Here is a 27,418-nt window from a genome sequence, read left to right as displayed (position 1 = left end):
ACCAAAGCACCATAGGATTTAATGACAAGTTTTCAGGGCCTAATTAACTACATGCCACAGAATCCTTGATGTCCAAAATGTCTAAAATTAAAACCTAAATTAAAATCAGTGAGGTATCAGAGAGGAGTCAGTTCAAACACAGGACACTGCTTACCTTCATCAGCTTCTTTTTCTTCTTCAACAGCTTCGTTCTCATCTTCATCATCTTCTTCAGAAGGAAGATCTAGATTTTTTTCCATTTCTATGCATTTTGAATGATTTGGATCTACCATGCCACTTTTGAGGTTTTCTAAAGACTGAACATTTAAAAGAATTTTTCAAAGCAAAAGCATTGAGAGTGCTGCATCTTTTTCAGCAAACACAAAAGGAGTATTATTAACAGAGCCTACAATTTTGTTCAAAGCTGGCAGATGCACAAGCAGTACCACAAAAGAACATGTGTGCTCCTGTTTAAATATGTGCTCAAGAATGGCTTCTCAGGCATAAGGCCAAAGATGGAATACTGCCAGCACAAACAGGGTTCATTAATAGCATACAATGAACTGGCCCTAGGGAAAGTTTTCATAAATTTTGCATTTAGATTATTTAAAACATTTTTTTCTTTATCATACTTCAATGCTTCCAATTCCCAAGTTGTAAATGTGGGTTTTAATGTGATTCTTGTAATGAGTTTCTCTGTATCATGTGTCAGCAACATTATTTTTGAGGAAGCATAAAGTTTAAACTACAAGCCAACAATAAATGTGTTTCTGGAGTTGTCAAAGCAACAACAAAAACACTGAAATAATTTTAGGAAAGGAATATTACAAATGTAAAACAAATGCTTTCATGTCGGCTTGGTATCTGATTTCCTCCTCTAAATGAAGATTATCTGTTTAATGAATCTGCAGGTATTTCAAAATTGTTTCATCTGTAAAATTTCTTAATGAGAAATAACAAGAAGAATTATTAAACCACAGTTGTCATTTTCTCTTTGTATTAAAACTTCTATTCAGTAAGTCTGACTTAAAAGGTTTTTTAAAAAGTATTTGTTTCAGGCCTTTAAAAGGGGAAAAAAAGAGATTCTTTCACTTTTTTTTTATTCCAGTCAACAAACATACTTGTAAAAAAAAGTACTTTTATCTGTGCACCCAAGTTGCCTTCTAAGAGGTTCAATATATAACATAAATTTGCAGAAGTCCGCAAGTATCCTATAAATCCACTACTTTAATAGGACTCTTCAGAGAAATGGCTCATCAATAAAGGCATATGATTTAGTATTTATATCCTTTTATTACTGTTATATTTATTACACTTAGGAAATGCCAGGCTCTTTAGTTAAACCCTTTACAAGTAACACCTTAATAATAAATACAACTGTTAATAGAGTATCAAAAAGCTAAGAAACATGCCCAAAGTCACCTAGCTAATTAAGGGAGAAGTTAGACTTTAAACCCACATTCACATTCAGAATCCACATTCCTATCACTACCCAGTACACTGACTCAAATTCAAAGAATCAGGAACTTAAATCTCATTTCATAAAAAGAAAAATCACACTGACCTAAAGATGAGAACTAAAAAGTATGCATAATGGTGAACTTCCATGTTTTTCTTCATTTTCCCTTAATTTAGCTAAGTTTAGGCTTTTCTTTCTAATTGTCCATCCTTGATTCATAAGATTTGATGAAGAAACTGGAGGTCAGGTGAAGAAGTAGACTATACATAAATTATAAAATACTATTTTCAACTTGGTAATAGGGGAAAACTGAATCACTTAAAACATTAGAAAATTATGTATAAAAGAAAACATCCACAGCAAATAAAACCAAAGTAAAGAAGATGGAATGTATAAAAACAGAACTTCCAAATAAAAGTGGACACACATGGATAGGAGGAAAGAGAAACCTGTTTCAATACTGGAGAGCTGAACCACTACTCACGTTCCAGGAAAAGATTAAAAGAAAAAGTGACCTAATTAGTATACTACGGAAATGAGAATCCGAGTTCCTACTCACAGAGCCAAAGAATGAACTTCGTGAACACTCAGAACACTCACAGTAGCAAGCAAACAGGATTTATTTCAGAAAGAAAGTACAAAGCTCTCAGGATAGATGCTGAGAGGGGGTTAAGTTCCCACAAAGGTGGGACTTAACAGCAGTTTATATCCCTACTCATAATGATTTGTACACTTTTGATTGGTTCTTACTTTTAACATATGTTGTTTCTAACCAATCAGCGTAAAGACCACAACATTTCACTTGACATCTTTATGGCTTCTTTTGATCCTTGGATTCTTAGTTTTCTTAGACATTAAGTTACCATATGCAACCATTTCTCATGACTCCCAGCCATTTTACAATGGACCAGATGTATGCACTAAAGATTAATGATCACCAGTTGTTTTTCCCTCAGGCATATGGAACACAAATTAATTAGTTAATCAGATCCTTCCTGGATCTGAGTGCTGATAATTTATCAAATTCCCTCTAAGAGCCAGGAATTTGGGACAAAGGAAATAGGCTTAGTTTAATGGAGTGGGATACTTATTAAAACAGGCCAAGGTCTCAGAGTTCCTACACTAACTGCCTAACAACTTCTACATCACTACTGCTAATACATTATGCACAGGCCGTACAAAGACATAGAGAAATATGAAAAGGAAAACAAAATCTAATGCTACATAAGTGACAGCAATCTCACTGTGGTAGGACCAGTTTAGAATCAGGCAATATTTTACTGAATTAATGTCCACTGTAAAGAACTAGAAGTAATTTTCTGTAATGGTAAACATACCTTAAGCATCTCCATTTCTAAATCTTCATCACTCTCAATTATGTAAGATAGATCCTCTTCATTATCCTTGGAAGATGAATGCTTTAAAAAAAAAAAAAAGTATGTCAAACATTAGTTTCCAGTATAATTGACTCAATACCCTCTTCTCTACAAAATAAAGTTCCTTTACACTAAATATCTTTAGACCACCTCCTATTCTTCACTAATAAATGTATAATATATATTTATATATTTATGTGACAGGTAGATAGAAAGGAAGGGAAAGAGGATGGTAGGAAGGAAGAAGAGAAGGAGGAATAAATGTAGAAACAAAGAAGCAAATAAAAAGAGAAAAACTACCTAACCTGTTTACCTAATAAACAAGATAGATAAACAAGCTTGTGATAGTCCACAGTCTCTAAATGAAAGTACAAATGACAAATTCATTTATAGTTTAAAAAAAGCCCAAACTGTGGTTCCCAAACTTTTTGAGTACAGGAACCTCTTCGCAATATTGAGAAATTCTGTACAAAGCCAGGAACTATACTTGTTCTCTTATAGACACTGATTTTTAAAAGATCACAGCAAGTTATAATGACTAATAATACCTTTAAATAAATTGATATTTTACAAATAGCATCTACAGGTATTCGAAAAATAGTGTCAGATAATTATTCAGCTATTGCCAATGTGGAGATATGAAGAAACTACAATAGTCTGGCAATCCTTACAAAGCAAATGTCCAATGATAGTAATTTGTATGAAAGAAACCCACCAAAGAAATACAGAAGGACCCCAAAAAAGTCTAAAATTTAAACTGGAAATAGGAAAAGGAAGTATAGACTTAATTAAGATCTTTAAAAAAGATCTTAAAATAAGTCTTATTCTTTTATTTTTTAAATGGGGTCTCATGAATTTTTTAAATGCTAATAATTATTACACAATAAAAAATGGCAGTAAATGGGGTAAAAGATGTGTGTCAAGTAAAAATACGGGTTTAATAGAAACCCTCTCAGAATATCAAGTAAAGAAAACCCATATGAGGAAACAAAACTACCCTCAAGAATCACGTTTGGAAAAGAAAACTCTGGTAGGTATCCAGGGATCTACAAAAAGAAGAGGTATATAGTAGGTTAAAAAGCAGGAGAAATATCACATGCTTAGCTTCTGCTAAGTCGCTTCAGTCGTGTCCAACTCTGTGCGACCCCATAGACGGCAGCCCACAAGGCTCTCCCGTCCCTGGGATTCTCCAGGCAAGAACACTGGAGCGGGTTGCCATTTCCTTCTCCAGTGCATGAAAGTAAAAAGTGAAAGTGAACTCGCTGAGTCTTGTCCGACTCTTAGCAACCCCATGGACTGCGCCCTACCAGGCTCCTCCGTCCATGGGATTTTCCAGGCAAGAGTACTGGAGTGGGGTGCCATTGCCTTCTCCGGATATGCTTAGCAAATGATAACAAATGTGTACTGACACTAAAAATCTTTCCACTATAAAATGCTGTTGATCATACTAAGTCAGGAGTAGCAAACAACAGCTCACAAGCCAAACCCAGCCCACTTTTTTGCTTTTGTAAATAAAGTTTTATTAAAATACAGACAGGCTGCTGGTCTACAGCTGCTTTCACACCAAACTGGCAAAACTGGGCAGAAACCAGGTGGTCTGCAAAGCCTAAAATATTTACTATCTGCCCATATATAGAAAAAAATCAGCCAACCACCTTCATGAATGAAAACTGTTTGCTCTTTACTGTATTCAGTACCTCAGGAGATGTGCAAGTAACATCAGTAAGACGCTTTTCCTCAGCCTGTTGTTCCCAAAGTTGGAGTTCCTCTTCTGTAACATCTAATGACATCAAACAATTTCTTTCTGTATTCTCTTCCAACTTCTTGCCTTCCAGTTCATCTTCAAATCCATCTTCTTGTTTCATTTGATTTCCAAGTACCTTTTCTCCATCATGTTCAATTAAACCATCAGGTGTTGCATCCCATGCCTCATCTTCAACTTCAGGAAAAATGTTATGTGCTCTAATTTGTTTCTCTTGTGCTTCACCAGCAGTTGGCTCTTCCAGTGGTAATAAGTCAAAGTTATCGCTGGGTCTCAGTTCCTTCTCAGGGGAGCCAAACATCATCATCCTCAATGAATACAGATTTTCTGAAATATTCTTCAATAGTAGGGAAACCCTAAAAAAAAAATTTAAGAAAGGTGAATTCAACTTTAATTGTGTTAACTCTAAGGACAAGTTTTAATGCTTTTTAATAAGAAGATCTTCACTTAAAGGACACACTGGATTAAAGTCACTCTTCATGCCCTTCATGCTTATAGTTTCTGGGCTCCTCGCTAGTACAGCAAGGTACTTCTACACTCAACACCTAACCTGCATGCTTACTAAGTGTCAGGAGTGTTTGGCCCCAAACTAATTGTTTATGGTGTCACTCCTTATCCATTCTTGATTTTCATGTTAAGCATTCATCCAAGCTTGTCAAACTATGTCATAAATGCAAAGCAAATATGCCCTGAATGCGGCCTCATGCACTCCACCGGAACTGCAGTTAAGTGGATGTGAATTCATGCTTATGGCATGTGTTTTGGCTATTCACAGATCTCTTTTGTTCTACCCTAGTTCAGAGATGTATCTAAATAAGTGAAGCAACAGCATAGACTTGTTACAGAGAATCTGGAATAAAAGATCTTAACTAGTTCTTGTTTTGACCCACTAAAAGTTTATAAGATCTACCTTTATTAAAAATGAATCCAGGGAGGTGGGAGGGAGGCTTAAGAGGGAGGAGATATATGTGACTCATGTTGTTGTATAGCAGAAACTAACAATACATTGTAAAACAATTATATTCCAATTAAAAAAAAAAATGAATCCAATATTGCCCATTCTCAAAATTTAAGAAAACCTACTTAGCTTTGATATTATAAAGCAAAGTATTAAGCACATGTAATTTATACTCAATAGTTATTTTAATTCCTAGAAAGAAACCTGAAATGCATGTGAATAGTAATTTTTCATATAAATGGCATTCTTTCATGGAGGGAAAAATGTAAAAATGAATATGAAATAGCTTTATTAGTGCCTTTCCCCATTTGACAGTTACTTATTTCAGATATTCTCAAAGTTACATAGCAACTACTAAAACAAATTGCCAGGAGGAAAATTACTTTGATAAAGAGCTGAATTTCTATCTCATACTTTGAAATCTATCAAAATATATCACAAACCTCATCCAAAAAAGAATACATTAACATTGCATTTTTTTCAGAGTCAGAATTCTATTTCAATTAACTGCTTCACATTTCTACAAAGGATTTTAGCCTCAAAATTGTATTACCATGTTATATTCAATCACTGTTCAAGAGTACTCCTGTTTCTAGAGTTTTATAAGGGAGTCATTCATCCATTAAGGACAGAGCAAAGCCAGATTCCAAGAAGTAGCTACTGGGAGCTACAGTCCATGGAGGCGCAAAAGAGTCGGACACAACTGAGCAATTGAACAACAACAACCAGTAGTCCAATACCTGTCAATTCAAATATCAAAAGTTATCTAATGCTTGGCTCAGACCGTAAAGAATCTGCCTGCAATGCAGGAGACCTGGGTTCGATCCCTGGGTCAGGAAGACTCCCTAGAGAAGGGAATAGCAATCCACTTCAGTATTCTTGCCTGGAGAATTCCATGGACAGAGGAGCATAGTGGGCTACAGTCCATGTGGACATGACTAAGCAACTAACACTTTCACTTTTTTTTCAATGCTTCAGCTACATAAAACACTCTTTAAAATCTAAATGCCTCTTGTTTTAATAGTCTACTGATTAGATAGAATTCTCATATAATAATCACTTAATAACCAGAAAAATGAGGTTACAGGTTTAAAAGTTGCTCCTATTTACTGATTTCAAGTAATCAAATTATAAATATAATTAAATAAAAAATGCCCATTAACAGAAAGAAAAAGAACACTGTGAATCTTCAATGTTTCCTTCAAATGAACTTAAGAGTTTTATTTGGCTTCGTTTCGTAAAGTATCCTACAAAGCAGAGAAGCCTCCAACTTTTGTGCACAATTTCACAATTAGAAGAGATTTATTAAATTTATACATCAGTCTGTGTGCATGTATTCAAGCAAATTTATGAGTCCACCCTAATGAACTTCTTTACTGTATTTAGAAAAATGCAATAAGAACAAACAGAATTTATTAAAAAAAAAAAAAAAACAGAAACATTTAACCTCTGTGGATTTTCCAGTTTTCCAAAAGTATCAGGAAGATGCTCAGCCAGATCCATCATCTCCTTGGAGATCGAAGTCAATTGTTTTTTCACATCACTAGGTAGTATTTCCTCCTCTGGAATAAAAGAATCATTACTAATTTTCAAATTACAAAGCAAAGATATTTATTTAAACACTGTTGCTGCTACTGCTAAGTCACTTCAGTCGTGTCTGACTCTGTGAGACCCCATAGATGGCAGCCCACCAGGCTCCGCCGTCCCTGGGATTCTCCAGCCAAGAACCCCGCTGCTCCTGCTGCTGCTAAGTCGCGTCAGTCGTGTCTGACTCTGTGCGACCCCATAGACGGCAGCCCACCAGGCTTCCTCGTCCCCGGGATTCTCCAGGCAAGAACACTGGAGTGGGTTGCCATTTCCTTCTCCAATGCATGAAAGTGATAAGTGAAAGTGAAGTCGCTCAGTCATGTCCAACTCTTAGCGACCCCATGGACTGTAGCCTACCAGGCTCCTCCATCCATGGGATTCTCCAGGCAAGAGTACTGGAATTGGGTGGCAAGAACACTATTAGGGCTTAAATTTTCATTGTTTCTTTAAATGAACTGCAACAAGAAGACTTCCTTAACCTATCCCAAAATCACCTCAATCACTTTATTTCCCTTCCAAATTTCCGTTCTTTAAAATTTTAGACTAAATTCTAACTGATCTGCATTCATACATCTTACAACCCAGTGGTTCTCAACCTTGGCAGAAGGTGAAGGTAGAAATGAGACTCTGATCTCACCTGCACTGTTTCAACATCAGAAACCAACACACCACCATATGGGACGCTACTTACTAAAACAGCTTGGTAAGCAATAACCTTACCCGACAGATACTCCTCACTGTCCTCATTACCAGTCATCACAAAATAAAATGCAAGCCTTTCTCATTCATAAGTGATCACCTTCCGAACTTTCAGCTTCATTCTGTCTAAATGAATGAGATAGTGTCTCTGCCAACACCACCTAACTTGCCCACTTTCCCAAACCCCTCCCCTGCTTACGATTTCTACCCTTCATCACCACTTCTTGTGTCCTTCAACAAGTCCAGCTTCTCTGAAGCACTGGACATTGGATTACATCATCAGCTATTCCTACTAGGTGCAGTTATCTTGTGATCTCAAAATCACATCACTGAAGATTTCAGCACTTGGTTCACTGTCTCTTTCTTCCCTCTATTTCTGTGATAACTCAGTGATTTCGACCTTCACAGAAACTCTCTGCCTAAGAATGTGGCCTTTTCAGTTCCTCAATCCCTCCATTTCCAGCCATCTTTTCCTCAACTGGTCTCAGCCACCCTTCCCATAACCATGTGCCATGCTTAGTCACTCAGTTGTGTCTGCCTCTTTGCAATCCCATGGACTGTAGATGGCCAGGCTCCTCTGCCCATGGGGATTCTCCAGGCAAGAAAACTGGAGTGGGTTGCCATGCCCTCCTCCAGGGGATCTTCCTAACCCAGGGATCGAACCCAGGTCTCCTACATTACAGGCGAATGCTTTACCGTCTGAGCCACCAAGGAAGCCCAAGAATACTGGAGTGGGTTGTCCTCCCCTCCTCCAGGGAATCTTCTGACCCAGGAATCAAACCGGGGTCTCCTGCATTGCAGGTGGATTCTTTATATCTCATGTGAGCTACCAGGGAAGCCCATAACCATACCCTTGATCTTAAAATTGTCAATAAAGTCATCACTTCCAAAATGCCAACTGCAAGCATTCCATCCTCTGAACACCAGCATGACTTCTGCAATACAACAGTTCTTGCATTTTCAGAACCAAGCCCACTGACCTCCTGCCTTTTCCTCACCCATTCTTCTTCTCGCCGCTCCCCACACCCCCCATGCCTTACTCTCCTCCCTTACCCATATTAACCATTCGCTCCTGTGGACTCAACTCTTTTGTTCCTTTCTTCTTCCATGGCACATACTTGATGCCCATACCCAAGCAGTTGACTACAGTCGAAAATAAACCACAGTTACGAGGGTGATATTTTGCTTTCAATTCATGCACACACCCCATGGACCCTCAGTAATGACTGTTAATTATTCTACATTTCCCACTTTCCCACTCTCAAGAGGACTGTATCATACTTCTTTCTTTCTCTTCATGCTTCCAACACCTCCAACACTTGTCCCTCCTTTTAGTCAGAGAACAACTTCGTCTCTTACTTCACTAAGAAAAGAGAAACAAAAAGAGAACTATCTCATCTTCCCGCCACCAATCTGCTAATTGCGAATTCGTATCACAACTCCCATTTACAGCAAAATTCCTTGAAAGAAAGAGCGGTCCACACTCACTGTCTTCAACTTTCTAATGCCATTTTCTCCTAAGCTGACTGCCTGCCACTGAGCTTTTTCCAAAAGCTGTTCATGGAAAGGTTACAATGGCCTCCACATAGCCAAATCAGTTCATCCAAGTTGTTCATCTCACTCTTTCATTGGAATATTCACTGGAAGGACTGATGCTGAAGCTGAAGCTCCAATATTTTAGCCACCTGATGTGAATAGCCGACTCACTGGAAAAGACCCTGATGATGGGAAAGACTGAGGGCAAGAGAAGAAGGGGACGACAGAGGATGAGATGGTTGGATGGCATCACCTTCTCAATGGACTTGAGTTTGAGCAAACTCCGGGAGATAGTGAAGGACAGGAAAGCCTGGCATGCTGAAGTCCATGGGGTCGAAAAGAGTTGGACACAACTTTAGTGACTGAACAACAGCAACATCTCAAACTCTCAGAGGCATTTAAAACAGTTGATAACTTGCTCCAGGTCACAGCATTGGCTGGTTTCTGAACACTGCCCCTCTTACGCTTCCTCCTTCATCACCACCCCTTCACAGGCCTCTTCGCTATACTCTCCATGTCTTCCTGACCTCTAGAGGCTGGTGTGCCCTTGATGCTAATATGTGGGCCTCTTCTATTCTTTATTCCACTCGCTTCCTATTTTATCTTCTCAAGCTTAACTGCCATCTGTATACTGACGACAAAGTTACAGCTCCAACCTGTCTTCCCTCCAAACTCCAGAATCACGTTCCCAACTAAGATACCTCCTTGGGTGATGATAAACATCTAAAACTTAGCACACATGTGTTCTCAGTCACTCAGTCGTGCCCAGCTCTTTGCGACCTCATGGACTATAGCCCGTCAGGCTCCTCTGTGGGTTGCCATTTTCCCCTCCAGGGATCTTCCCGACCCAGGGGTCAAACCGGTGTCTCCTGCATTGCAGGTTTCTTTTACCACTGAGCCATCTGGGAAGTGACCAAAACTGGAATCCAGATTTTTCTTACCCAAACCTGCTCTTCTCATTATCTTTCACTGTGACTGACCCTTGCATTCGCTCAGTGGATCCAACCAAAACACCTCTATGTCTCACTCCCCACAGAGAATTCATCAGCAAATATATACATATCTACCGCTTCTCACCCCCTCTGCTGCCACCAGCTCAATCCAATCATCTCTTGCTTGGATTATTATAATAGCCTCCAAAGCGATTTCCCTGCCTAAATACTTACCCTCCTGTAGCAGCCAGAAAAATCCTTTTGAGATAAATATTTAATCACATCATGCTGCTACTCCAAATCCTTAAAGTATTTCCCATCACTCATCCTTGTATTTAATTAATAAAATATGAAGTCAGATTCACAGCCTATAAGCCCCAAATGATCTGGCCCAAGCTACCTTTCTGGCCTCATTTCCGACTCCTCTCACCCTTGTTCATTTCATCTCGGTTACACTCACCGTCCCTCACAGCTTTGCTCTCTCTTCCCCTCACGCCTTCTATGTTCTCCCTTCGGGCATCCACGTGGCTCATTCCATCACTCAGACACACAAAGTGAAGGTTTCGTCTGTTTGGTTCAGTGCACTTTCCTCAGCAAGTGGTACAGTGCCTGATGCCTAATAAACCTCCAACAAATCTGCTACATGAATAAATGAATAAATAGTCCCTTTCTGAACCAAGCTTCTTTACCAAAAAAAAAAAAAAATGTTTACAGGTGCTTTCTCACTTTCCTTAGATCGCAGGCCTCTACTCACGCTAATGCAATTTCCACCCACGTCATTCCACTACTCCATTCTGGCTCCGGTTATGGGACCTTCACGGTACCCAAGCCTCCCTCCCTTTCTTGTGTCCCAATGACCACTGTCCCCTCAATACAGTCTTTTGTCACCCAGTCTACCAAAGTGGCTGTAGTAAAAGGTTACCAACGACTGCCACATTGCCAAACCCAAGAACTAACTCTAAGTCCTCAGTTTCTCAAACTTGCAAGAAAATTTAAACAGTGGGTAACGCCCTCCTCTGTAACACATGTCCTTTACTTGGCCTGCCGCACGTCCACCATTTCCCTCCATGCCCACGGCAACTCCTCTAGGTTCCCCTCCTCATGCAAACATGGAATACTGAGAGTTCCTTGAGACTCTTAGCCCCAGTTCTTTACCTCCAACTCCTAATTCTTTACCTCCAATCATCCTCTGAGTTAACAGGCTGTATATCTAAGAGCCTACTGGCCACCACCTCCACTTTGCTATTTCGCAGGCTTCCTTCCATTAACGTGTCTAGAATCAACTGTACAACCCCTTGACCCCAAATCTGGCTCCTTGCCCTCAATGTTTCTCAACCCTGCTGCTCACGCTGACAACACAGGACTGATCCGTGCACATGGCTCACACCGTCACATTAAATCCTGTTGATTCTACTGCTCTGTTAAATGTACTTTGCATTACCCACTTCTCTCCTTTCACAATGCAACCAAGCCAAGCCACGTCACCATCACCTTTCACTTGGATTATGGGCACATCACCCTAACAGGTCTCACACTGTGACCCTTGCCGTCCAGAATCAATATTCTGCTTCACAGCCCAAGTTCTACTTTTTTTAATGTAACGCATGTCATTCTTGTTTAAAACTCTCAACAGCTCTTAGGAGGAAATGAAAGCCCCTGCCTCTCCTCTATCCCTTACCCTGTCATGTTCAACAGCTGACTGTAGCAAACTGCTCTCACTTGCCTAGACACCTCTTCCTCCTGAAACTGGGCAGCTGCCATTGCCTGTGCCTTTGACACTCCTCCTCTAGTCTTCCGCCAGCTAACTCCTGCTCATATTTAAGATCTTGCCATAAACATCACTTCTTCCAGAAAATATTCTCTAATACCTCCAAATATTCACTGGGCACCTCTATATGCCAGCCATAACACCTTTTTCCCCCACACCATAAGCCTCATCTTCCTACAGTGCCCTTGTTTTTGGCGTTCACCTATATCCCCATAAAGCTGTAGGTTTCCCCCCTCAGGAGACAGATCATGCCTGTCTTGTTCACTGCTGGCTCTCCATTTATAATGGGCTGAATAATATTATATTCTAATCTTCTTTTATTTTTTAGTAAAAGAAAAAAAACATAATAAAAACCGAAAGTTTTGAAAATATCATTTGAAAATATCATCTATATATACGTCTGTATTTGAGAAAGGTGAGGTTGACACTGCTGGTTTAGTAACAAGAAGGAAAGAAGAGAAGGAGGGAGGGAGGGAGGAAGAAAGGAAAGAAAGAAGGAGGGATGAAAGGAGGGAGGGAAAAAAAGGGATGGTAATGTTAGTTATAATTCACTGGAATCCTAGTCAAGTAATTTCCCTTCAGATGTCACAACACACTTAAACAAATAACATAACAGAGAATAAAAGTGAGGGTCAAAGAATGCAATATTGCAATGACAGGAATCAGGACTTCCATAAAAACTTATAAAACATATGCTACTTTACTTGAGAAATATCTTACAGTCCTCAGAAGCATTTTCATCAGACACAAAATAGCAAGTGTAACTTACAAGCAATCTTGTAAACTACAAAATCAGAAAATCACGAATCCCTCTGTTGAATTCTGAGTTAAATAAGCTCTTATATATTGTTCTCTACACCAGCTTCAAAAACATATCATCTGCCTCAGTTATCAAGGTAATTTCCAGCCACCATACAACTGCCAACAGAAAGCCAGCAGGCACTCAACAGATGTGGCCTTCCAACGAGAGAAAGTATAAGAAATCTTCCTTAACGTGTAAAGGAGGGTCACCCACAGAGGGTATGGATTCCTTCTCAATAACAGCTATGAAGGATATTATATAATTTTTTATAAGGAGGTCATGCCATATTTTTAAAAGTTTGGCAAAATCACCTCATTTAACTAAACCCTTCACAAACACAATTATTTAAAATCTCTAAAAGGAAGCTACAAGAATAACAACTATACAGAGATCAGTATGGGTGCTTAGTATGAGTTCAACAGCTACTCTGTGAAACAGGTATTATGCCATCACTCACTTCCCAAACACAGGAAACAAGTAAATTCCAGGTCACGTGGCTGGGATTCCGCCACTGGCCTACGTGACACTATATAAGCAGATCTGCCATCACTGACCTAGCAAGAGATCTGAGGGCCGAACTTGAAAGCTGCAAGTGGCCATTCTTTTAGCAGAAAAAACAGAATTATCGCATCCTGGGGAAAATTTAGAAATTTAAACCAGAGCACTCTGCTCAGTCATTCAGTCATGTCTGATTCTTTGTGACCCCACAGACTGCAGCCCACCAGACTCCTCTATCCATGGAATTTTCCAGGCAAGAATACTAGAGTGTGTTGCCATTTCCTTCCGCCATTGCCTTCTCTCGAGGGCATCTTCTCGACCAAGGGATCGAATCTCCCATCTCCTGCATTGGCAGGCAGATCTTTACCAACTGTGCCACCCACGGAGCCCAAATATTTATAGCAAAGATGTATAATCTCCAGGCTGAGAGGCGGCTGTTTGTATCACTGATGTTCTCCAAGCTACAAAATCCCAACTCTAGAAGCCTCATGAACAGCAGTGCTACAAAGGATAAGTAGTAAGTGCTGCTTTGACACAGTAACATGCTTGAAACCCTAAGCTTTGGCCAAGCAGACCTCATCCTGATCCTCAGACAACCAACACGCTGTAATAATGCTAAATACACATGTGAGAAAATTTGTGCTTTTGGAGCTTAACCTCACACATGAGCAAATTCAAATTTTACCTTTTATTTTTAGACCATAACATACCTTTACTCTTGACAAATATTTGTACAGGATCACTCAAATTTGCTAATTTTTGATAAATGATGAAACCAGCCTGTAGGAAAACAGAAAGGTGAAAACAGTATGCTAAAATCACCAAAATAAAATTTGATGCCTCACCTTTACAAAAATTAAAAACAATGATTCCCAAAGCAGCCAAGAAGCTGAATGCAGCCCTTTAAGTTAAACAAAGATCTAACTGTCTTCATTTACTCACCACACCCATTGTGAGAATGGAGAAAGTGACACAGCTTTAAAATAAAAATTTTCTCATTTTAACCTCCAGTATTATGAGCAAGTACCAAAATCAAATACCTTATAAACGGAATCTAACAAAATATAATCAAGTACGAGACAACCGTATGATACAGATGTCCATTTCCCATCATCTCATTATGAGCCGCTGGTCAGTGTATACACAGTCCCCCAGCTCGCTACTGTAAATAGGAACAATCAAGTCACACAGAGTTCTCATGACTCACAAATGCTACAGAACTTGGATTAGTTCTCAAAAAGTTTTCTATTTTAAACAAAATATAAAGGAAAATTATCTTTTTATTTCCCCCACACAGATGAATTTTCTTCTGGTTATAAATAAAAGCAGCTCCCATTTCTAAAAATAGATGCAAAGAAAAGAAACAAGATATTAATCTACAAATAAAAGTACAAGCTTGGGGGGAAAAGTCTATTAGGCCATAAAATAAGACTTTTAGGGAAAAAGAAAAGAGTGCTATATATACATATGTATGTATAGATAGATCGATAAGCCCTAATTTCACTATGTACAAATAGGTAACTATAAAAATCATCTGACTAACAGCAGTGGAGAGCTAATTGTGGGGCCAATTTTCTAAATTTTTACTGCATTTTAAATATAACTGTAAGAAATAAGGCCAGTTTTGATACAGAAACTGCATTGTAGTTATTTTTATTCTGAAGTGGCTTATAATCAAATACATCATCAACACCATTTGTGCTTATTCAGTCTGAGCTTACTGTCCTCTCATGTTTTCAAAGAACTCATTTTTTTTCACATAAAAATTGGACATTATTTTTGCTTCATGATGATAAAAATAACAAGCATTACAATCTATTGATACTTGCTAATTAATATTTAGAATTAACAATTTCACTAAATTTCTACCTAAGCATTTTTAATGCCCAACTGACTTAAAACATTTTAGTTTATACAATAAAAATTTTATAAGGTAATTTATTATAAAGTTTAGAAAATAGATTGTAGTCTAAAGATCTTAGGAGGGGGATGGGATGAATGAAGATTCAGACTGACATATATACAGTGTTGATTTGTTGTTGCTCAGTTGGTAAGTCGTGTCCGACTGTTTATGACCCCATGGACTACAGCATTCCAGACTTCCCTATCTTCCAGAGTTTGTTCAAACTCATGTCCATTGAGTTAGTGATGCCATCCAACCATTTCATCCTCTGTCGTCCCCTTCGTCTCCTGCCCTCAATCTTTCCCAGCATCAGCGCCTTTTCCAGCAAGTCGGCTGTTTGCATCAGGTTGCCAAAGTACTAGAGCTTCAGCTTCAGCATCAATCCTTCCAATAAATATTCAGGATTGATTTCCTTTAGGACTGACTGGGTTCATCTCCTCACTATCCAAGGGACTCTCAAGAGTCTTCTCCAGCTTTTGATAATTCAAAAGCATCAATTCTTCAGTGCTCAGCCTTCGTTATGGTCCAACTCTCATATACATACATGACTATTTTGGAAAAACCATAGCTTTGACTACATGAACCTTTGCTGGCAAAGTGATATCTCTGCATTTTAATACACTTTCTAGGTTCATCATAGCTTTTCTTCCACAGAGCACACGTCTTTTAATTTCATGGTTACTAAGTATAAAACAGATGACTAATGAGAGCCTACTGTAGAGCACAGGAAACTCTACTCAATGCTCTGTGATGACCTAAATGGGAGGGAAATTCAAAAAAGAGGGGATGTGTGTATATGTATGGCTGATTCATTTGCTATACAGTAGACACTAACATATGGAGAAGGAAATGGCAACCCACTCCAGTATTCTTGCCTGGAGAATCCCAGGGACGGGGGAGCCTGGTGGGCTGCCGTCTATGGGGTCACACAGAGTCGGACACGACTGAAGCGACTTAGCAGCAGCAGCAGCAGAAACTAACATAACATTGTAAAGCAACTGTATTCTAATAAAAATTAATTTTTGAAAAAGATCTTTGGTACATACATAAGCATCAGTGGCTGCATAGACTTTCTGGTCCTCAGTGAGGGGAAACCTACTCCAGTTGCTACAGCGGATAGACCGGTCTTTCAGAAGCTGTTTACCAAAGAGGTATTTAACCAAACCATTGAGGCTCCAGGTCTCTAAACATTTCAGCTAAAAATAATGGAAAAATCAACTCAGGAGAAGTTATTTCTTTCCTTTTATTCTTAGATATTTCTAACCGATACCAAACGACCATGTCACATGTAAAGTTGAAAATGTTACACCAAAATATAAGGCAGAGATAGTCCTTAGTAGATTTCCAGTCACTAGAAACCTCATTTGCAGTCTACCTTACAAGAATGTAATTCTATCATTTCCTCAATGTAGGTATTAAAATTCTAGGACTGTCAAAGTATCATTCATGGACAAAAGTTGAATAGGTTGGTGATTTTCCTACTTCTCAGCCAAATGAACACTTGGCTAACGTGAGAATGTAACTTAAATGACTACATTAACAAAATATATGAAATATGGGCCGTGGAAATGATGGTCAAACTTCCACTAAGAGGATCACACCACAAAAGCTGCATTATGTTCACGTCAAAAAAAAAACAGGGGATATCGATATAGATGGGTTAAAGAGAGAAACTTTAAATATAATAATTAAATTCACAAATATATAAAACAAAGTGAAACAGTACTAAATATGGGAGAGGGTGCTTGCTTAAAGAAACTATTTGCTAAGGCAACCGATTAGAACTGAAAGTTTCATTATGAGACATGCATTAGGGACTTCTTTTTTTCTAAAAACATTACGTAGCTTAAAATATGCTCTCAAAAAAAATATCTAACAGTCAGAAGGGACATTCTGTAAAACACAAATTTATTTTGTTTTTATTCTGAAAATAATATATGTATTATGTCTACCTTTTCATTGGCAACATCTGTCAGCTCCACAATACTCTTCAAGTTGATATCAAAGTCACGTAGAAGTTTCCACTGATCTTGTTCAATTCCCACACCTGCCTTTTTAATTGCTTCATTTTCAAGCAACATTTTTAGTCCCTGAGGGAAACCTATAATTTTTTATATTAATGTTTATATAATATTTATATAATATATAATATTTATTTCCATAGGTTCTATCAAACATGACAAATTTATGTTCTACTTCATACACATTTTATGTTTATATTTAAATTTGTGTTTAAATTCAGAAAGCAACACTTACCTTGAATGTTTTTGAGACCTTTTTTTTTTCACCTAAAGCAAAAAGTCCTGACTGATAAATGACAAGAAAAACAACTAATTTAAATGCTAATAACTGTATTATCACTAACATTTAGCCCCTCTGCACTTCAGTTCTCCACCCTGTGAAACAGGACTAATATCATCATTGACTGACAGATATGACATGAAAATTAAATAAAACAGGGATATGAGTGAAAACTTAAAATATAAATACTTAAATATAAGGTGATGAGAGAGGCACCCGTTAATTCAAGAGCTTAATTTCATATGGACAAAGTTGACATAATACAATTATCTACCATATAAAAATGAAACAAATACAAGAGATACCAACCTGACATAGAAGAAATATGAAACAAGTAGCACTTGCTCTCTGCCACACACAGCTGAATGAGGGCCACTCTGCTCAGTGTCCCTTTCTTGTACGCTGGTGGCCACTCGATGTCAAATCCGACCACATCTCCATCAGAGAGACTCATGCTAAAGGGGGGAAAATAAAATAAGTTATTTAATTAAAATTTTAATTTCTGCATCACTGAAGACATCATTTAACATGTTAAAAGACAAGCCACAGACTGTAAAGGATATCGTAATACATACAACTGATAAGTCAGAAAATATTGGGTTAGCCAAACAGTTCATTCTGGTTTTTCCACAAGATGTTACAGAAAAACCCAAATGAACTTTTTCACCAACCCAATACTAAAAAATTCCTTGAAAAGTCAATACAAAAAAGATAAATAATCCAGTTTAAAAAAAAGGCGGGGGGGGAATATGAACAGGTAATTCCCCGAAGAGGGTTTCCCAGGTGGTGTAGTGGAAAAGAATCTGAGTGCCAACACAAGAAACACGAGAGGTGGGGGTTCAGTCCCTGCATTGGGAAGATCATCCCCTGGAGTAGCAAACAGCAACCCGCTCCACTATTCTTGCCTGGAAAATTCCATAGACAGAGAAGCCTGGTGGGCTACTGTCCATGGGATCATAGAGAGTCGGACACAACTGACCAACTGAGCACATAATTCCCCAAAGGAAATCCAAATGGCCAATACATTCAAATATATACATGAAGGCACAAAATCTCCTCTGAAGTCAGAGAAATGTAAATTGAACCTTTACAATTTCACATCAATCTGACTAACAAAAATTAAAGCTCCACAATACTGAATGCTGATAAAGAAAGCTGCCAATGGGACCACTCACATACTGGTGAATTTTTAAACTGATAATCCTCTTGGAAAAAACTCTGACGATATCTAGCTAAAGATGGATGAACTGTATGACCTGACATGACTTTCTCATAAACATATGAAACTTATATGTGCATAATTAGAAATGTTTAAGAATGTTCATTGCAATACTATTCTGACTAGCAAAAATGGAAACACTACATTTCCATCAACAAGAGAGTGAATAAATTATGATATACTGAGACAACGTAATACTATATAAAAGTTTAAATAGAACTTCACATACCAAACCAAAAAGAAAAATTCACAAGAATATAAAGTGTTGAGTGAAAAAGACAAGTGGAAGAATACACAGAGTTTGATAGCATTATTTTTAAAGTTTCTTAATGGGCAAAGTAATAGTATATATATTGACGGGGACACTAAATTATGAAAATTATAGAAAATATGTGAGGGAATACTAAACACTGAACTCATCATAGAAGTTAACTCAGAGGACTGCAAAAGAGAATCAGAAAGAGCATACACGAGGCTTCAGCTGTATTTTATTGTTTTGTCTTAATAAAGATTTGAAGAAAAGGAAGATTAAGGTTTGACAAAGCTAGTGGAAGGACTATGGGTGCGTGTTAAATTATTGCTTATATCTGTCTGCTTCATAGTTTTTAAAAGTGAAAAACCTATTTCATAAATTTTTAAAAACTCAACCTCTGTTTTGGGCTAAGATGAAATATCACTGATCAGTAAAAACTTTCCCCCATGAACCAACAGAGATTAAACAAAATGCATAAACAAGAGTTTCCAGACACTGGACAACAGGAGCTACAGGACTATGCTCTCTGAGGGGAGGAAATCAAGTGTAAACCCAAATGCTGCCCCAGATTTCCTCCTGGAACATTCTAGACAACAGAACAGGAAGGAGAGTCCACAGCAGAGCACGGAATTGGGAGGACAGAGTTCAGAGCCAGAGAGGCGAAGGAGCTGGAAGGTGTGGGCAGAGTCCTGGGGAGGAGGGAGCTAGGCAGGAAACGACACGCAAGCACAGAGAGAAACTACGAGGCTGGACAAAGAAAAACCAGGGAACTGCAATCTGGACAACTCCTGCAGCTTATACAGAGGTAAGAGGCATCGAGTTCTGCAAAACTGGAGTAGAGAGATTCGTTTCGATCACCTGGGGCAGTCACCAAAGACTCCAGAAAGGTCACACCCATTACAGACTAAATCATGCCCAGAATAAAGGCTACTGACATCTGGCCTAAAAAAGTTAAAACTAAGCCTCAAAGTGTAAAACTGATTTTCAGGTGACTTTACTGCCCAACAAAGCAAAGCTCCTTTCTTTGAAGGAAGACAACAAAATCTAACATTCAACCAGGTAAGATCATAACATCTAATCAAAAATTGTCAGTCATGAGAAAAGAAACAGGAAAGCATAACTTATAAGCAGGATAACAGTCATTTAATAGACAAATAATTAGTATAATGGAATTAACAGAAGAGTATATTAACACAGCTATTTTATAAATATGCTGAATATGTTCAAAGATTTAAAAGAAAACATGAATATCAGTTCAGTTCGGTTGCTCAGTCATGTCCAACTCTTTGCGACCCCATGGACCACAGCACGCCAGGCTTCCCTGTCCATCACCAACTCCCGGAGTTCACCCAAACTCACGTCCATTGAGTCGGTGATGCCATCCAACCATTTCATCCTCTGTCGTCCCCTTCTCCTTCCACCTTCAATCTTTCCCAGCATCAGGGTCTTTTCAAATGAGTCAGCTCTTTGCAGCAGGTGGCCAAAGTATTGGAGTTTCAGCTTCAACATCAGTCCTTCCAATGAACACTCAGGACTTATCTCCTTTAGGATGGACTGGTTGGATCTCCTTGCAATCCAAGGGACTCTCAAGAGTCTACTCTAACCACAGTTCAAAAGCATCAGTTCTTCGGCGCTCAGCTTTCGCTATAGTCCAACTCTCATCTCCATACATGACTACTGGAAAAACCACAGCCTGGACTAGATGGACCTTTGCTGGCAAAATAATGTCTCTGCTTTTTATGAATACGAATATGGTAAGAGCCAAAATAGAAGGTATTTTTAAAAAGAAACAAATAGAGCTTCAAGGCATGAAAAATACAACAAGATTTTAAATTCACAGGATGGCATAATAGCTGATCAGATACTACAGAATAAAAAAAAAAAAAAAACAAGGGAACTTGCAGACAGAGCCCAAGCACAGAGAAAAAAAGAATCAAAAATTTTAAAGACAAAGACGCTCATGACCAAGAACACAGCTGCTGTATTAAGCAATGTAACCTATACGCATATAGAGTGGCAAAAGAGAAAAACAGGATGTAAGAGAAAACACATTTGAAGAAATTATTCAAACATGATGAAACTATAAATCCACAGATCCAACAAGTTCACTGAACACCCAAGCAAGACAAACACAAACCACACTACACAAAGGCACATCATAATCAAATTGCTGAAAACCTGGAATGAGGTGAAGCAAAAAAAAAAACCAAACTACTTGCTTACCTTCCATAAAACACAATTCATCAGAACTACACCCTTCAAGACACTTAGGCTTATTACCTTCAGATAGGACATACTATAGCATTGTTAAAGGTAAGACGGTAGCTGCTGCTGCTAGGTCGCTTCAGTCGTGTCCAACTCTGTGCGACCCCATAGAGAGCAGCCCACCAGGCTCCTCTGTCCTTGGGATTCTCCAGGCAAGAATACTGGAGTGCGTTGCCATTTCCTTCTCCAATGCATGAAAGTGAAAAGTGAAAGTGAAGTCGCTCAGTCGTGCCCGACTCTAAGTGACCCCATGGACTGCAGCCTACCAGGCTCCACCGTCCATGGGATTTTCCAGGCAAGAGTACTGGAGTGGGTTGTCATTGTAGAGTTAATACATAATCATAAACAACAGATTTTATTTTCTCTGTAAGACAAACTTAGTTCTATTTGATGAGACCCAAAAAAAGCCAGTGAACTACAGTGGGAGTAAGCTCACCTGACCACTCTTTCTACAATACATCTACCAGGAGACCATTAATAAACAACTTACCTCTGCTTCTTTCAAGCCAATGTGTGCTATGTTTATGCTTAGTCCTAAACTCAGTCACGTCTGACTCTTTGCAACCCCATGGATTGTAGCCCACCAGGCTCCACTGTCCATGCAGATTCTCCAGGCAAGAATACTGGAGTGGGTAGCCATTCCCTTCTCCAGGGGATCTTTCCAACCCAGGGAAAGAACCCAGGTTTACCACATTACAGGTAGATTCTTTACTGTCTGAGACACCACGGAAGTCCAATATGTAAACTGTAATTAAAAATATATACATATACAAGTATATTAACATCAAAGATTTGAAGGAATCTCCTACTACTTCTCCTTGTAAAATGTTTGAAGAGTCTTAGACTGGATTATTCAGTTCAGTTAAGTGTCTCAGTTGTGTCCGACTCTGTGTGACCCCATGAATTGTAGCATGTCAGGCTTCCGTGTCCATCACCAACTCCCGGAGTTCACTTAAACTCATGTCCATCAAGTCGGTGATGCCATCCAGCCATCTCATCCTCTGTCGTCCCCTTCTCCTCCTGCCCCCAATCCCTCCCAGCATCAGACTCCTTTCCAATGAGTCAACTCTAAGCATGAGGTGGCCAAAGTATTGGAGTTTCAGCTTTAGCATCAGTCCTTCAAAAGAACATCCAGAACTGATCTCCTTTAGAATGGACCGGTTGGATCTCCTTGCAGTCCAAGGGACTCTCAAGAGTCTTCCCCAACACCACAGTTCAAAAGCATCAATTCTTCAGCACTCAGCTTTCTTAACAGTCCAACTCTCACATCCATACATGACCAATGGAAAAACCATAGCCTTGACTAGACGGACCTTTGTTGGCAAAGAAATGTCTCTGCTTTTCAATATGCTATCTAGGTTGGTCATAACTGTCCTACCAAGGAGTAAGCGTCTTTTAATATCATGGCTGCAGTCACCATCTGCAGTGATTTTGGAGCCCCAAAAACTAAAGTCAGCCACTGTTTCCACTGTTTCCCCATCTATTTCCCATGAAGTGATGGGACCGGATGCCATGATCTTCGTTTTCTGAATGTTGAGCTTCAAGCCAACTTTTTCACTCTCCTCTTTCACTTTCATCAATAGGCTTTTGAGTTCCTCTTCACTTGCTGCCATAAGGGTGGTGTCATCTGCATATCTGAGGTTATTGATATTTCTCCTGGCAATCTTGATTCCAGCTTGTGCTTCCTCCAGCCCGTTTCTCATGATGTACTCTGCATATAAGTTAAATAAGCAGGGTGGCAATATACAGCCTTGACGTACTCCTTTTCCTATCTGGAACCAGTCTGTTGTTCCACGTCCAGTTCTAACTGTTGCTTCCTGACCTACATACAGGTTTCTCAAGAGGCAGGTCAGGTGGTCTGGTATTCCCATCTCTTTCAGAATTTTCCACAGTTTATCGTGATCCACACAGTCAAAGGCTTTGGCATAGTCAATAAAGCAGAAATAGATGTTTTTCTGGAACTCTCTTGCTTTTTCCATGATCCACTGGATGTTGGCGATTTGATGTCTGGTTCCTCTGCCTTTTCTAAAACCAGCTTGAACATCTGGAAGTTCATTGTTCACATATTGCTGAAGCCTGGCTTGGAGAATTTTAAGCATTACTTTACTAGCGTATGAGATGAGTGTGATTGTGTGGTAGTTTTAGCATTCTTTGGCATTGCCTTTCTTTGGGATTGGAATGAAAACTGATCCTTTCCAATCCTGTGGCCACTGCTGAGTTTTCCAAATTTGCTGGCAAATTGCGTGCAGCACTTTCACAGCATCATCTTTCAGGATTTGAAATAGCTGAACTGGAATTCCATCATCTCCACTAGCTTTGTTCGTAGTGACGCTTTCTAAGGCCCACTTGACTTCACATTCCAGGATGTCTGGCTCTAGGTCAGTGATCACATAATCGTGATTATCTTGGTCAGGAAGATCTTTTTTGTACAGTTCTTCTGTGTATTCTTGCCACCTCTTCTTAATATCTTCTGCTTCTGTTAGGTCCATACCATTTCTGTCCTTTATCGAGCCCATCTTTGCATGAAATGTTCCCTTGGTATCTCTAATTTTCTTGAAGAGATCTCAGTCTTTCCCATTCTGTTGTTTTCCTCTATTTCTTTGCATTGATCGCTGAGGAAGGCTTTCTAATCTCTTCTTGCTATTCTTTGGAACTCTGCATTCAGATGCTTATATTTTTCCTTTTCTCCTTTGCTTTTCACTTCTCTTCTTTTCACAGCTATTTGTAAGGCCTCCCCAGACAGCCATTTTGCTTTTTTGCATTTCTTTTCCATGAGGATGGTCTTGATCCCTGTCTCCTGTACAGTGTCACGAACCTCATTCCATAGTTCATCAAGCACTCCATCTATCAGATCTAGCCCCTTAAATCTATTTCTCACTTCCACTGTGTAATCATAAGGGATTTGATTTAGGTCATACCTGAATGGTCTAGCAGTTTCCCCCACTTTCTTCAATTTAAGTCTGAATTTGGCAATAAGGAGTTCATGATCTGAGCCACAGTCAGCTCCCGGTCTTGTTTTTGCTGACTGTATAGAGTTTCTCCATATTTGACTGCAAAGAATATAATCAATCTGATTTTGGTGTTGTCCATCTGGTGATGTCCATGTGTAGAGTCTTCTCTTGTGTTGTTGGAAGAGGGTTTTTGCTATGACCAGTGTGTTCTCTTGGCAAAACTCTATTAACCTTTGCCCTGCTTCATTCCGTATTCCAAGGCCAAATTTGCCTGTTGCCCCAGGTGTTTCCTGACTTCCTACTTTTGCGTTACAGTCCCCTATCATAGCTACCCCATGCCTGAGGTCAGGGGTGGAGGCCAAGAGGAGCAACCCCACGTCCAAGGAGCAGTGGCTGTGTGGGCGCAGGAGGGCCGAGAGGAGTTACTCCACGTTCCAGGTCAGGAGGGGCAGCTGGGAGGAGATACCCCTTGTCCAAGGTAAGGAGCAGCAGCTGCATTTTGCTGCAGCAGCCATGAAGAGATACCCCACGTCCAAGGTAAGAGAAACCCAAGTAAGACGGTAGGTGTTGCGAGAGGGCATCAGAGGGTAGACATTCTGAAACCATATTCACAGAAAACTAGTCAATAATCACACAGACCACAGCCTTGTCTAACTCAATGAAACTAAGCCATGCCTGTGGGGCCACCCATGACGGGCGGGTCATGGTGGACAGGTCTGACAGAATGTGGTCCACTGGAGAAGGGAATGGCAAACCACTTCAGTATTCTTGCCTTGAGAACCCCATGAACAGTATGAAAAGGCAAAATGATAGGATACTGAAAGAGGAACTCCCCAGGTCAGTAGGTGCCCAATATGCTACTGGAGATCAGTGGAGAAATAACTGCAGAAAGAATGAAGGGATGCAGCCAAAGCAAAAAGAATACCTAGCTGTGGATGTGACTGGTGATAGAAGTAAGGTCCGATGCTGTAAAGAGCAATACTGCATAGGAACAGGGAATGTTAGGTCCATGAATCAAGGCAAATTGGAAGTGGTCAAACAGGAGATGGCAAGACTGAACGCTGACATTCGAGGAATCAGCGAACTAAAATGGACTGGAATGGGTGAATTTAACTCAGATGACCATTATATCTACTACTGTGGGCAGGAATCCCTTAGAAGAAATGGAGTAGCCATCATGGTCAACAAAAGAGTCCGAAATGCAGTGCTTGGACGCAATCTCAAAAACGACAGAATGATCTCTGTTCGTTTCCAAGGCAAACCATTCACTTTCACAGTAATCCAAGTCTATGCCCAACCAGCAACGCTGAAGAAGCTGAAGTTGAACGGTTCTATGAAGACCTACAAGACCTTTTAGAACTAACACCCGAAAAAGATGTCCAGACTGGATTATTAGAGAAAACTAATTTGACAATTTAAAAAATATTAATAATCATTTTTAAAGTTCTTTTAAAGGATCATTTGCTATAATTGTTGCTAATTAAATGCAACAGAGACAGTCATAGTCACTATTCAATATTACAATGTTGGTATGTTTAATGAAATAGAAAGGGACGTTTTAGAGGTTGAATAACTTTTGCATGTTTTTCCTAAACTAGTGTGTTCAGTAATTCTATATATAATATCTTAAGTATTGAAAAGATTAAAAATTAGCTAAAGTAATACAAAGGTTTATTAATGAACAAACAGGGCCATTACATATTTAATTCAGAAATTTTAAGTTTTTATTTAAAAAGTAGAATTAGTGATATTTTACATGTATAACTATGTACTAAACACACCTCCACTATAAAACTCAGCACACTTACAAATACTACCATAAGGCTTATAGTCTAAGGGTTCAAATTCAAATGAAAGTTGGAAATTTAAATCTTTACCTAATATCTTCTGAGAGCAAAGAACAATCATTAGCTTCATAACTGTACACAGTGGATCCAGTGAATTCTAAGAAGGGCAGGTGATCTTCCAAAACACTCTTCCGAACAGATGCCTTGAGTTAAACAAAATTCCAAAAAGGCACAAATAAAAGTCACATTAAATAATAAATATTCATTGAAATAATAAAATTCACTGAAATATGGCAACTTAATAGCTCTAAGTTTTATCAACTAAAGCTTTATAGATTAATGAGTCATATGGACAATTTAACAAAGATGAAGCTACCTACTGTAAAATTATTTTTCTAACAAATTTACTTGCAAACTTCTACCCTATTTTCATAAAAGCATTTATTTTGTTAATACTTTTCTGCAATTATATTAGTATTCTAGATGCAATAATGTTGCCTTAAAATATTGAAGACTGGTTGGTGAAGCTTAAATCCATCAGGACTTAAAATTCACTTGACCATAAAAAAATTCACCAAAATAAATACTGTCTAAATTACAATCTGAATTGGAACAAATTGGCAAGGCCAGCCATGTGAACTAGATAAAAAGGGAAAACAGAATAAGAATTCTTATACTGTAAACCCAATTAAAATTTAATTCCACTCATCCATTCAATGACTAGGTTCTGGTTCATTCACAACAACTCTAAAAGTAAATAATGGCTTGAAGTTTATAAGTGTGAGGATGAACTCAGTTTACAGTCAAATATACATTAAATTTTCCATCTGAAAGAATTACTGATGAACTGCATACCTTTTTTTCTTCTACTGTATAGCTCTTCTGCACAGACATCCAATCAGGAAGTTTCCGCTGCCCTCCTCTTTCCAACGTTTGTTCACTCATCTTTAAAAGGTCCTAGTTGCAAAACCCAAAGAACAATTATTCTGTTAATAAACCCAGTCTTTGTAAGAAAACCCACAGATAGACCAATCAACCTGACTGAAGAGCCAAACATACATATTTAAAGTAAGCTGTGGCATCTGGGCCCAAACACAGGATGTAAGAGCCAGAATCGCAAAAGAAACAACATGCTAGCTCTAAGCCATTCATTTAGTATTTCTTCTTTTTAAAATAAGTGAGGCAGTTTAATAGAGTTCTAAATTCTAAGCTTCTAGCAGTTTCTAAATTCTATTATTCTCTGACTTTGATCTCTTCAAAAAACAATCTTCATCTCATTCACAATGAGAATCTCTGGGTATATAAATTTTTATAAATTTTTGATAACTTTAATTTTCTTATCATATTGCCTAAGATCTAAGTAAACTCATGAAACTGTTAAAT

At 38.8% G+C, this 27,418-nt stretch overlaps 1 protein-coding gene across 7 annotated transcripts in view; it reads right to left on the bottom strand.

Moving 5' to 3' along the window:
* WRN (WRN RecQ like helicase) overlaps positions 1-27,418 on the bottom strand; it is a 128,311-nt gene that overhangs the window by 79,036 nt on the left and 21,857 nt on the right. For all 7 annotated transcript variants that reach the window (XM_070781358.1, XM_019953552.2, XM_070781357.1 and 4 more), the window contains 10 exons: positions 26,891-26,992; positions 26,126-26,238; positions 17,870-18,015; positions 17,212-17,360; positions 16,306-16,455; positions 14,067-14,136; positions 6,982-7,096; positions 4,512-4,932; positions 2,776-2,856; positions 155-296 (listed from right to left, as the gene is read on the bottom strand). In XM_070781358.1, coding sequence (XP_070637459.1) covers positions 155-296; positions 2,776-2,856; positions 4,512-4,932; positions 6,982-7,096; positions 14,067-14,136; positions 16,306-16,455; positions 17,212-17,360; positions 17,870-18,015; positions 26,126-26,238; positions 26,891-26,980 — 1,477 coding nt within the window. In that variant the 5' untranslated portion in view covers positions 26,981-26,992. The remainder of the gene's footprint in view (positions 1-154; positions 297-2,775; positions 2,857-4,511; positions 4,933-6,981; positions 7,097-14,066; positions 14,137-16,305; positions 16,456-17,211; positions 17,361-17,869; positions 18,016-26,125; positions 26,239-26,890; positions 26,993-27,418) is intronic.

This window comes from Bos indicus, chromosome 27, assembly GCF_029378745.1.
Source record: "Bos indicus isolate NIAB-ARS_2022 breed Sahiwal x Tharparkar chromosome 27, NIAB-ARS_B.indTharparkar_mat_pri_1.0, whole genome shotgun sequence".
In the NCBI taxonomy this organism is placed as follows: Eukaryota; Metazoa; Chordata; class Mammalia; order Artiodactyla; family Bovidae; genus Bos; species Bos indicus.
This window is presented reverse-complemented; position numbering and strand designations above follow the sequence as displayed.